This window comes from Macrobrachium nipponense, chromosome 42 (assembly GCF_015104395.2).
Source record: "Macrobrachium nipponense isolate FS-2020 chromosome 42, ASM1510439v2, whole genome shotgun sequence".
In the NCBI taxonomy this organism is placed as follows: Eukaryota; Metazoa; Arthropoda; class Malacostraca; order Decapoda; family Palaemonidae; genus Macrobrachium; species Macrobrachium nipponense.
In genome coordinates, this window is record NC_061103.1 from 38961635 (window position 1) to 38974955 (window position 13321).

Here is a 13321-nt window from a genome sequence, read left to right on the forward strand (position 1 = left end):
TCAAATAGGATGTTTTTTCATGTTCATTCTTGTGAGCCGCTGCCTGCCGCTCTTCCAAAAATATAGTTAAAAATAGTGCAAATTTAGCAATCAATGTGTTGATTTTATATATGTTCATGGTTTTATGTTTAAAAAATGTATGTAAATATATTACGTGTAGGGTATTTTTATTTTTGTACATAAATATGATACAAATTAAGGCAGCTTTTGTAACTGCCCTCCACGTTATCAGAGGATGTTTTTTCATGTTCGTTCTTGTCCGCCGCTGTTCAGAAAAATGCATTTACAAAGACTTCAAGTGATTATATTTTATTAATTTGGGAGTTCATTTTGTTAATGAAACTTCAGCTTTTTGTTATAAGTTTTCATGCATTTATGTTTAAAATGTGTGTGAAAAATGTAATACAGTGGTCCCCCGTATTCGTGGGGGTGCGTACCAGACCCCCCCGTGAATAGTTAGAACCCGCGAATAGTTGGAACCCCTATAAAAATGCTTAAAACCTCCTATTCGTTAGTTAAAACTCAAGAAAAAATGTAATAAAGTGGTCCCCCCGTATTCGCGGGGGATGCGTGCCAGACCCCCCCCCCCCTTAAATAGTTAAAACCTGCGAATAGTTGGAACCCCTTATAAAAATGCTTAAAACCTCCTATCTCGTTAGTTAAAACTCAAGAAAAAACCACTACAAATTTTGTACCTGGTTGTTTTTAATAGTTTTATCACAAAAAGTGCATTTTATGAGGAAATTGATGAAAAAAACAGGAATTTGTGCTTATTTCTCATAGAAAAATACAGCAAATAGGGGAATTTTCCGCGAATAATGCGGGGAAATGTTCCTGAGAGAAATCTGCGAATGTGTGAGTCTGCGAATACGGGGTGTCCACTGTACAGGGTATTTTTTTTTATTTTTATACATAAATATGATACAGCGGCAGAACACATGTCCATTTGAAGTCTTTCTAACAGCCCTTCAAATGATGAAGACAACAGGTTGTTCAGTCGTGCCCGAATAATAAAATTTTAATTTATATCATGGAATCACTTTTTTTATAACAAATTATATTTACAATTGTTGCATAAATTGATTTTAAGACAAAACTCGCCTATAAATTTAATTTTGCAACACTGCAATTTGTTTGTTTTTCTATAGGATAGAAGTACAAAATATAACTGCAACTCGGTCAATTTTTTGCTTTGTTACGTGAGCAAAAAATTAAGGTATGACCGTACGAGCTCGAGATGCCGCTGCTACGTAGATGGCATAGTGACGAAAATTAAGATAAGCACAGAAGAAAAAGTAAATATGCATCTTTTCCATAGATCTTTTAAAAAGTTATACAGTACTTCACTGTATCCAATAATATTGTATGTATTCTCATATTATTGTATTATAAAATAGTATGGTAAATCTAAGCTAGTATTCCATGGAGCGGCCAATGTTTTGGTTTGGAAATCACCTGATGGCGAATAAAAGTTTTTTCGCCATATTTAACGCAATTCTGAGCAAATTTTTTTGCTTCTAGTTAGCATAAACGAATATATATAGATACAGTGGAACCTTGACATACAAAAGTACCTACTTACGAAAAATCCAAGTTACGAAAGCAAAGACAAAGATTTTTTTGCTTCTGTATACGAAAATAATTCAGGTTGCGAACGGGTAAAGTCCGAGATTCGCCCGGACCGCCGAGAACAATTTTAAAACTTGTGCTCCACCAACTGAGTAGACTCGCCACCATTCTCCCGCTCTCCCACTGGTTCCTGATGCTAGTCACCACCGTAAGATCCTGCTCTCCTATTGGTCAGAAAGTCTGTCCCATCATGCCTCTATGTAAAGGCGTTCCTTGACCATTTTTTGCGGCAGCGTTATCATAAACACTGGAATTCGTTCGTTCACATTTATTTTGTTTGTTAACGTAAATTCGTATATCTATATATAGATCTATATAGATATATCTAATATATATAATAGATATATATACACCTATAATATATAATATATACACATATTATATTATTTACTATGATATATATATATATATATAAATATATATATACTATATATACAATATATATATATATATATATATATATAATCATATTATATATATATATATTATATATATATTATATATATAATATATTATATATATTGTAATAGTGTTGTGTGTGGGTATATATATATATTGTATGTATATATATATATATATATATATATATATATATATATATATATATATATATATATATATATATATATATATATATTATATGTGTGTGTGTGTGTGTGTGTGTGTGTGTGTGTGTGTATGTGTGTATGTATAATATTTTTTTTTCGCATAATAATAATAATAATAATAATATAAATTAACTAATCTCAAAATTCACATGTGATAGTATTTTAAAGAAGTACAATAATCTATCCATTTCACTCTTTTAAATAAGGACAACCCTCTCTCTCTCTCTCTCTCTCTCCTTCTCTCTCTCTCTCTCTCTCTCTCATCTCATCTGCTATTGGCTGTTTATATATTTCTAATGGTAAAATGTTTAAGATTACTTTAAAATGATATTAATAATGCCAATTCAATGGTATATTTGATGTAGGATAATACTTTAAGTAGACATTTGGTATTTTGTGATTTCACATTCCATTGTAAAAAAGAAAATGGATGTCTCAAAATGTTAACAGTATGAAAGAAAACGTGCATGACCGAATACTTATGGGGGGACTGAATTATTTTCACATACGTAACTAAGTCATTCAGTACGTACATAGTATGTATTTATGATATAAACATAAAATGTAAGATTTACTTTAAAATAGTATTAATAATATTTCAAATATTATATGAACCATATAGGATATTTTATGTATATTTGATGAAGGATGGTCTTTTAAGCCGGGATACTTTGGTGTTTGCATGTCCGGACAGTTTATGAGCATTTTTAGAGGGGGGTTCCAAACAATTCCGCGGATTCTTAACTATTCGCAGGGGGGTCTGGACGCAATCCCCCCGAATACGGGGCCACTGTATATATAATAATATATATATATAATTATATTATATATATATATTATATTATATATATATATATATCAACCTCTGCCAAAAACTGCAGAGGTACCTATACACCGTCATATTTTGGCAATTGACGAACGGTTGTTACCCAGGAAAACTGAGGTGCCCTATCATTGATTTATGACAAAAAAACCTGATAAGTTTGGAATAAAATTTTGGGTCTTTACAGAAGTAGAACACAAATATATTGCAAATGCAATTCCCTACCTAGGGGCTATAGAGAAAGAGTCAAGGTTAGGAGTTCCCTTAGCAAAACATATTGTGCTTAGCCTTACTGAAGTAGTGAAGAATAATGAGAATAATGGCTATTATAATGTGATAACAGACAAATTGTTTTTTACATCAATTCAAGTAGCAAGGGAATTGCTTTAAGAAGCAACTTCAATTATTGGTACTGTGCGAGCAAACAGCAAGCATCTGTCAAAAGAAATTACTTCACATGAAAAGGGTAGAAAAAGTATATGAATCCAAATTTTATTTCAAAGATGAAAGTGGATGCATGTTTGTGAATTACCAATACAAGGATAATAAGAATGCATACTCTTGTCAACCATGCATAGTTCTCCAACTGCTTCTGAAGGTGGAAAGAAAAACTTGGCTGTCATAAATTTCTTTATTGCAAACAAAATTGGAGTAGATGTCATCGACTAAATGCTTAGGAAGTACAGTACACGTTGTGCTACAAGTTGTCCTTAGAGTTATTTTGTAATATTCTTGATATGGCAGTCATAAATGCATGGATTATTTACAAGCTTGCCTAAGGGAAAAAAATAACTAGGAAATAGTTCATTAGGCAGCATTCAAGAGTCTAAAGGTGCGTCCACACGGTCAAACAATGTCCGACGGACAAACATTGTTACCAATTTCCGCCGGTCATTGTCTTGTGAGCAGAGTAAAAGCAGTGGTATACAACCTCTTCTGGTACCTCTTTTTGTTGCCAGATCTAATTCCATCTTTTCAGCGCTTATGACGTCATCCTGCTTTGCCTACGATATGGTAACAATGTTTGTCCGTCGGACATTGTTTGACTGTGTGGGCGCACCTTTAGGGAAGCTTATGTTCATAAGTGTGTAGTTTGCCAGCCCCTGCTGAAATGCAAGTGCCATGGGAAAATATGTTCAAATGATACAATCACAGTTTGCCAAGCATGTAAAAAAACCTACATGTGGTAAATGTGCAAAGCACAAAACCAGAATATTGTTTGTAAGTTATAAAGATTGTGAAATTAGAAGTAATATTGTTGCTAACCTGTACAGAATTGTAGAAAGGAGTAGGTTATAAACTGATTCCAAAGGATGTTCAAATGAATGTATCATTAATTTTTTTCATTAAAGTTTATAGTGCTAATGCACTAAGCATGTATTGTCAATAATTCAAAATATAGAGAAAAAGGATAAGGTGTTGAAAACGACACCTCAGCCATTCTGTATACATATATCAAAGGTACCAGCCATCCTAGTGTTGAATCCATCATTCTTATATCCCATACTCTTTTGTAGTATTGACTTTATTGTACTGCTGCAGTTTTTGATAAACAAGAATAAAAAATGAAAATGAACACAATTTCAAAGTTCAGAATAATGAAATTAATAATATTCATAGGCCAGGATGGCTCTACATGAATCTTTCAGCTCCAGAAATAGCCCAGAATTTTGCAGCCGCTTTGTGTTCAGCATAGTTTTAGCTGAAGCTTTCATACCTCCTCTGCAAACCATGCTAGTCCCAGCCTTTCTCATTTTGTCATGAAAAAAATCAATTATAAATATGTACTTCAACTGCCCAACTTTGTTTTATTTTTGTCATACCTAAATTATGATAGAAGAATGTTTCCCTTATGAATATTTATAATGATGTCGGTTATTATCTTCATGGAAATTCTCTCTCAACAGATTGATACAGTGAGGGTGAAAGCAGCTCTATATAAACTTAGTATGAAGAGGAATCAGAACTGGGAAAGATAGAAAACAAAGATAATTAACATAGATATTTCTGATTTGTCTTCTTGGAAGCTTAATATTTTTAAAGCATGGATGCTAAGAGGAAGAGGAAGATATATAAATGTCCAGAGTGTGACTACCATGGAGGAACATCTGACATACGAAAGCATATCACCATCCACTCCTCTGAAATGCCTTATAGTTGCAGTGTCTGCGGAAAGAAGTTCCGATTGAAAAGCAATTGCAGGAGACATGAATTAATTCATTCTGGTGTCAAATTTGAATGCACCATTTGCCTTGCTAAATTCAGTGACAAAACCACTCTTCAAAAACACAATCGTATTCATACTGGGGTGGGTTTGCTAACGTGTTCCTATTGTCAAAAGCAGTTCGTACAAAAGGGAGCCTTGAGGGCTCACATATTAACTCACACTCGGGAGAAACTTTTCAAATGTCCAACTTGTGACAAAGCTTTTGCAGAGAACTACAAACTGAGAGGGCATATGAAAGTCCATGAGAATGCTTTCACTTGTGGCTTTTGTAACAAAGTATTCACCAGGAGGGATTCACTGCAGAAGCACAGAGCAAGGCACCTCAAAGGGGAGTTCACTAGAGAAAAAGTAGAATGCCCTGTTTGCCAAAAAATAATTGTTGGCAAGGATGGTTTGCGGTGCCACATGCGAATTCATACAGGAGAAAAACCTTACCAGTGTGAAAATTGTGATGAATCATTTCGATTTAGAAACCAGCTAGATTCTCATATGCATGTCCATTCAGGAGGAAGTTCATTTTCTTGTAAGGATTGCAATAAGGAGTTTAAACTCAGGAAATCTTTTTTGATGCATATGAAGCAGCACTCACCAAACAAAGAAATATTCAAGTGTTTGTTTTGTGATAAGGAGTATCTTAAGAGGAACAACATTATCCGCCATGTTAGAACTAGACACGCTTTCTCAGAATCTGAAATAGGTCATGATGACTCAGAGGAAGCATTCCAGTGTAGAGTTTGCAAAGAATTTTTCCCCAGTGAAAAGTCCTGCATATGCCATGAAATTTGTGTTCATAGTTTTATTGAACCATCAAGAGAAAATGGTGCTAATGCTGCAGATTGCAATAATAGTGAAATAAAGGATATGACAGAAATGAGTGAATCTGTTGCAGATCCTGAAAAAGAGGAGAACAGCTTTAACCTTGTTCCTAATGAATATGACTCGAAAGGCCACAAGGAAAAACGTTACCAGTGTGAGAATTGCAGCAAAGTGTTTAGGTACAAAAAAGAACTTGATGCCCATAGTTACACGCACTTGGAAGGAAAACCATTTGCTTGTGAGGAATGTGGGAAGCAGTTTAAACGCAGGAAAAACTATAAGATCCACATCAAACAGCACTCACCAGATAAAGACATATATAAGTGTCCATATTGTGATAAGCAGTCCTCCCGGAAAAGGAATGTGGTACATCATGTAAGAGTTAAACATTCCCATATTGAATTTGAGTCAGATTCTCTTGACTCTGAGGAAATATTTGAATGCAGTGTCTGCAGGGCATCCTTTTCGAATAGGAAGTCGTGTGTGTGTCATGAAATTTGTGTGCATAGTTATATTGAACCATCAAGAGAGAATGTTTGTGTCAGTGAGGGAGATCTTAATAAGGAGGAAACAAAATCTGTAGCAGGTGCGAGTGAGTTAATTTTAAATCCAGAAATAGATGAGGAAGGTGTTAGCCATGTTTCAGATATTGTATACGTTGATGATAAATTAGGAGATGATAGCATAAGTGACGATTTCTCAGATACAGAGGATCAGTATGCTCCAGAATGTGAGGTTAATGAAACTGAGGACCCATTGTCCAAGTTAGATGTTAAGCCTAAAATTGAGACAACTGTAAAAGAGGAAGAGGATTGCAACGTAAGAGATGAAGGTTACTTCATACAAATAAAGGAGGAAACTGAAGAAGTTACTGGAAATATGGACCCTCCCCTGTGATATGCTAATGCCTGTGTATCTTTTGGACTTTGATAATACCAAAATACTTTTTCTGTTACTTTAATTTAAGATTGAATAGATTTTCTCAGGCTAGTGACATGAAAAATATATCACTGGTGGTTTTCTTAGAATGGGAATTATTATTTTGAATGATTTAAAGTTCTTTTCTGTAATTTTTAAGCTTTACAAATAATAATTCTTTTGACGTCACTTCAGGCAGTTCTCCAGTTACAGCTGAACTGATACTGAGTGTCCACAAGGCCAATCAATTCTAGGTAGAAGTAAATTTCATTTTTATTTCTACCATATTGAAAAATCAGTATGGAAAGCTGTCTGATATTTACACATATTAATTTTTTTACAAGGGTTGTAGTGTATTAGTGTTTATAACACTTTAAGATATTACTTCGCAGTTTATTATTAGTTCTGCATGCATTTTTCATGTTAAATTACTAAGTACTTATGTTATAAAAAGGAGAAGGCCAATTGTTATTCTTTAGATTTTTTCCTCAAACTTGAACACCACTGGTATTGCTCAAAAAGATTAGCAAGTATAGCCTACCTCTCAACATGAATTTTTCTTTTCATTTCCCATATACTTGATTAGTACTATATAGATTACAGCATTTTAATCCACATTCCTCTGTGATTTGATCATAATTTTTATGCTGGAGTTTAGTGAAAGATGGAGCACTGGAAAGACTTGTGTCACAGGACTTTTATATTATATTTATCAACTTTAGAATCATGTCTGTTTACGTACATTACGTACATAACCTAATCATGTAAATCTCTTTATTTTATGGATTATATGGAATGAATGAATTTATGAAATTCCCTCGGATTGGAGGTTAATAAGGATTATAGTACAACAGTCAACCCCCCTGTATTTGCGTTCTTGAGATTCACGGACTTACTTATTTGCAGATATCTCTTTGGACCGTATCTACCCATTATTTGCTTGAAATTCACCTGTTAGCAGTATTTTTCACTGAGAAATATTCACAAATTACTATATTTTCATATAATTTTCATGACTTAATGCACTTTTTGTGATAAAAGTAGTATAATATTCAGCTATAAGCATTTTTAGATGGTTTTTCTTGTGTTTGAACCATTAGAATAGGCAGCTATAAGTATTTTTAGAGGGGTCCTAAGTATGTATTCACAGATTTTAGCTATTCACAGAGTGGTCTGAGATGCATCCCCTGCAAATACGGGGGGTTTACTGTCTTATGTTATCAATTTATTTATATCATGAATGTTTAGAAGTACAGTAAAATACTGTTTTCCACACAAGCATGGTAGTAACTGAAACTTTTTGTGTACACATGTACAAAAAGGTTTGAACTTCTCCCTCTTACAAATGATGTTTGTATGCTTGCAAAAAAAATGTAATTATGACCTTAATTTATATAAATTTTAGAACTGAGACCATAACAAGGTTACATTTCATTATCCTTCAGATCATCTGAATTATGAAACTCACTGAATTAGACTAAGTAAATTATTATGCCATAATTCTTCCATGCAATGTGACTCATATAAAGAAATTGGTTGTAAAACTTAGTGCTAAAGGCCTGAAAAATTAAGCTAGTTTCTGTGGTAAGACTAGCACTAATTTCTGACAAAAAACAATAATACTCTGAGAGATTAGCTGTTTATCTAACAAATTAAGACAAATTATTTGCACAAAACTGGATGGGTCTAGCTTAGACTAATGTGTACAACATTGAAGTGAGAAGTTGTATCAGTCATAAAACATGCTATAATATGGGAAACAAAGCTGTCGCAAGGCTATTTTAGAAGGTGCTATCATAACCTAACCTAAGGCACTAGATCCTACCTGACCAGTGGCCTTCTACCAGTGCATCCTATCCTTATCTTTAACCTACAGCTAGGTGTACACTGATATAAATACATTGAATCTGGTGGTTTCATTTGTTGTTACTTTTGTGAATGCCAGTCAAAAAGAGTTATAAGTAAACCTATAAGATGTACCATAATGTATATAGTAGTAACAAACTGAGATTACAGAGATAGAGACACCACCCTATACTCTGTTTTTTTTCCATCTGTCCACCTGCCTGTGGTGTTTGCGTATGGTAACACTGCGTCCCGGGCTTTAGATACTTACGCTATGTGTAAGTTTTAGGTAATCTAAAGAATATCTGGGTGTACATTTGCAACTGAAAAGTGTTTTAATAATTTACTGTATGTGAATTACACCGTTAATATTCGAAATAGGATATTGTTATTATTGTTGAATGTAAGTTGAATGTAACTATCCAAAGCCCGGGACACAGTGTTACCATACGCAAACACCACAGGCAGGTGGACAGATGGAAAAAAACAGAGTATAGTTACGAACTAGTCACGTTCCATATGGGTTTTTGTATTTGAATTATTTGTAAGTTGGGTACTGTACTCTTCATGCCTAGTTTAGCACAGTGTGATATAAAGTCAGTACAGGCAGTAATGTATGTTTTTTCATCCTAGAACACAATAGTACACTGTACATTACTGTATGTACAGAATAGATGCACTAAACAAAATATGAACTTACGGGTAGCAAAGGGGAGCAATCTGAACACAATTTTAATGTGTGATCCTGTTTGTTTGTGTCTGATGTATGTAAGGTGAATCTTGGTAAGTAGGGTAGTGTCTGTACTTGATGATCAGTTTCATTTGACTGAGAAGGGAAGATACAATACAGGCAGTTCCCAGTTTATGTCATTCAATCTTACGGTGCTTTTCAAATACAGTCATTAAAAAATTGGTTCCGGGTTAAGGTGGATGTTCTGAATTACATCATTTCAGTCTTATAGCACTGTCATTGATGAAAGACTGGAACTAGTTTATGAGCTTGTAGTTGACCGTACACTGACCTACTCGGGTCACTCATACCATGTAGCAATACCAAACAAAGACCTCACTAAGGCGTTTGTGTATTCACCACTTTTTTCTCATTTTCTTTTTTTTTTAATAAAATGTTCCGACTTCCATCATGCCTCAGGAATGGCAATGCGACTATGTTGGGGACTGCCACAGTTTTGAAAAATATGAAATACAGTACAGTAAAGGTGTCCCTGGTTTACAACTGGGCTTCCGTTCTTGCACCATGTCATAAACCAAAACAACATCGAAAGTCATAAAAAATCATAAAAAAACCTTACTTTTCATACTTTGGGTGTATGTATTGAAAACTATGTAAACTGCATTTTTATTGAGTTTTTCATAAAAAACCTCCAAATTTTTATTATTCTGCTCTTTTGAAGCCATGTTTCTTTCATCAGATCAGCATTGTAAACCAAGAAATATTTCTGATGAATATATTTGAAAAATGTCATAACCTCAGAATGTCATAAGCTGGACCCATCGTAAATCGGATACTACCAATAAGAAATACGTATGTGTGTACTGAAATATCTGCATAAGTAAAATAAGCAGTTTGAAAATTGTAGGGCTTTGTGTTTTTGCCATTTGTCATTGGAGAGCTGACTAAAGTCAGTTGTGTTTAGCAATATTATTTGTCCAGAGAACTTAGCCCATGAATTCCTGAATCACTTTGCAATATAACTGAACATGGAATGTGAATTTAACCTTCCTTTCAATCTCCTTTCTCTCCATACCTCATCCTCATCATAATCATCATTTAGTCATCAGTATCATTCTTGCTTACAACATTCTGTTACAGAACTAGATTGCTAATGAGCTTCCCCCATCCTAAAAGTCTTTTATCTTGTGAAGTTTCTGCTAGTTTCCATCTGTTTCAGGTCTTCATCCATGCTTTCTTTTTTTCCCTCCCTTTTTCAGTAGAAGCCCAATCATCTGTTATCAAGGCTTTGACCAAAGATTAATCTTTCTTCCCAGTTTCAGAAGTCATCTACTGGATCATCTTTTCCAGTTACTCATTAAGATATTTAGTAACTCTCGTGTTACTGTATAACAGCTGGAGACTGCTTTTTCTTTCAGAGACAGTACTATAGTATTTACAATAGCTTGACATGGGGCTTGCCATAATATTCTAAATGAGATTTCCTTTTAGTTTGTGACAACGTTTCCAATTTCAGTGTGTTAAGCATTGTAGTCCAGCATTTTACTTCTTGTTCTTTTTTCATTTCAGATTACCACAACAGACAAAACTGCAGTTCACTACAGTTCCAAGTTTTTGCAACTGACGACCATCGGGTGAGTTTGTCATCAGTTTCATGATGGTGATAGTACTTGACGTCATGGCCAGTTAATGAGTGTTTACTATTACTATCAAGGAATTGTTGTTTCTAGTATATAAAGCAACACCTAGAATGTGCTTGGCTTTGTTTTGAAATCTCCAGCAGTCTAATAATCTTTTCCTTGGCTGTAGGCAATCTTTTTAAAGTACTACTGTAGAATCGTTTCTCTACAATTATGATTCATTGTACAGCTCACTAGACCTAAATTCCATTTACTGGTGGGAATACCTATTACCTTTTAATTATCTAAGTAATTTTTCTCATAAAAATTTTTTCCCCAACAGATTGACACAGTGAGGGTGAGAGCAGCTCTTTATGAACTTAGTGTGAAGAGGAATCAGAACTGGAAAAGACAGAAAAGAAAGAGAATTAATGTAGGTATTTCAGATTTGTTGTCCATGTTTAATTTTTTGTAAAGTATGGATGATAAGAAGAAGAGAAAGACTCAAAAATGTCCGGAGTGTGATTATTGGGGGAGAGCGGCTGACTTACGAAAGCACCTCACCATTCACACTGGTGAGAGGCCTTACAGTTGCAGTGTTTGCGGAAAAACTTTCCGCCAGATAAGTAATTGCAAAAGACATGAAATACTTCATACTGGTATTAAATTTGAATGTACCATTTGTCTTGCTAAATTCAGTGATAAAACTACTCTTCAAAAACACAAGCGTTTTCACACTGGGGTAGGTTTACTTACGTGTTCTTATTGTCAAAAGAAGTTCGTACAGAAAGGGGCATTGAGAAAGCACGTCCTGTCTCACACTCACGAGAAACCCTTCAAATGTCCATCTTGTGATAAAACTTTTGCAAAGAATGGTCAACTAAGGCGACATATTCAAATCCATGATAATGCTTTCACTTGTGACTTTTGTTATAAGATATTCGTGGGGATGAAGACATTTCAGACACACAGAGCACAGCACTTAAAGGGGCCACTTGTTAGAAAAAAAGTAGAATGTGTTGCAAAAAAAATTGAATGCCCTGTTTGCCATAAAAAACTCGCTAGCAAGGAAGGTTTGAAGCGCCACATGTGGATTCATACTGGAGAAAAACCTTTCCATTGTGAAAATTGTGATAAAGCATTTCGATGTAGAGGACAGCTAGAGTCACATAAGAATGTCCATTCAGGAGGAAATCCATTGTACTGTAAGGAATGTGATAAGAAGTTTAAAGACAGTAAGTATTTTAGGATTCATATGAAGAAGCACTCCCCAAATAAAGAGGTATTCAAGTGTGCATTTTGTGATAAGCAGTCCTTCGAGAAACCTACTATAGTACGTCATGTGAGAACTAAGCACTCCCATATTGAATTTGAATTAGATCCTCATGACTCAGAGGAAGTATTTGAATGCAGTGTCTGCAAAGCTTCTTTTTCAAATATAAAATCCTGTATATGTCATGAAATTTGTGTTCATAGGTATATTAAACCAACAAGAGAGGGAGATTGTACAAATAAGGAAACAAATTCTGTAGCAAGTGTGAATGAATTCATTGTAAATCCAGAAAGAGATGAGGAGGGTTTTAGCCATGTTTCGGATGTTGTATATGTTCATGATGAATTGGGAGGTGATAGTTTGAATGAGGATATCTTGGATATGGAGGAGCAGTATGTTTCAGAATGTGAGGCTAATGAAATTGAGGACCCATTGTCAAGGTTAGATGTCGAGCCTAAAGTTGAGCCTAAAGTTGAGGCTGTTGTAAAAGAGGAAAATGATTCTAGTGTAATAGATGAAGGTTACATTATACAAGTAAAGGAGGAAATTGAAGAAGCCACAGAAAATATGGATCCTCCCTTGTGATGTGTCAAGTCTGTCTTCATAGGCTTCATATTTTAACCATACTGATAATTATTTTTGGAAACCTGTTTTGTATTTTTCTGTATATTGGGGTATTAACAAGGGTTGCTGCTGTGTGGTAGAGTGCTTATGATTTTTAAAGATATTATTATAGGCTGTCCCCGGGTTACGATGGGGGTTCTATTCTTGAGACGCGTTGTAAGCCGAAAATCGTCGTAAGCCGGAACATCGCCAAAAATCTTAAGAAAACCTTACTCTTAATGCTATGGGTGCATTAAAAACTATGTAAA

At 34.5% G+C, this 13321-nt stretch overlaps 1 protein-coding gene across 20 annotated transcripts in view; it reads left to right on the forward strand.

Moving 5' to 3' along the window:
• LOC135213132 (zinc finger protein OZF-like) overlaps positions 1 to 13321 on the forward strand; it is an 81402-nt gene that overhangs the window by 40413 nt on the left and 27668 nt on the right. For 15 of the 20 annotated variants that reach the window (XM_064247058.1, XM_064247060.1, XM_064247059.1 and 12 more), the window contains 2 exons: positions 11127 to 11191; positions 11520 to 11609. Coding sequence is in view for 8 of the 20 variants with exons in the window: in XM_064247067.1 (XP_064103137.1) it covers positions 11127 to 11191; positions 11520 to 11609 (155 nt within the window). In the remaining 12 variants the exon portion in view is untranslated. Of the gene's footprint in view, positions 1 to 4967; positions 8433 to 11126; positions 11192 to 11519; positions 11610 to 13321 lie in introns of those variants that run through there. The other 5 variants (XM_064247049.1, XM_064247047.1, XM_064247050.1 and 2 more) reach the window with 1 other exon arrangement.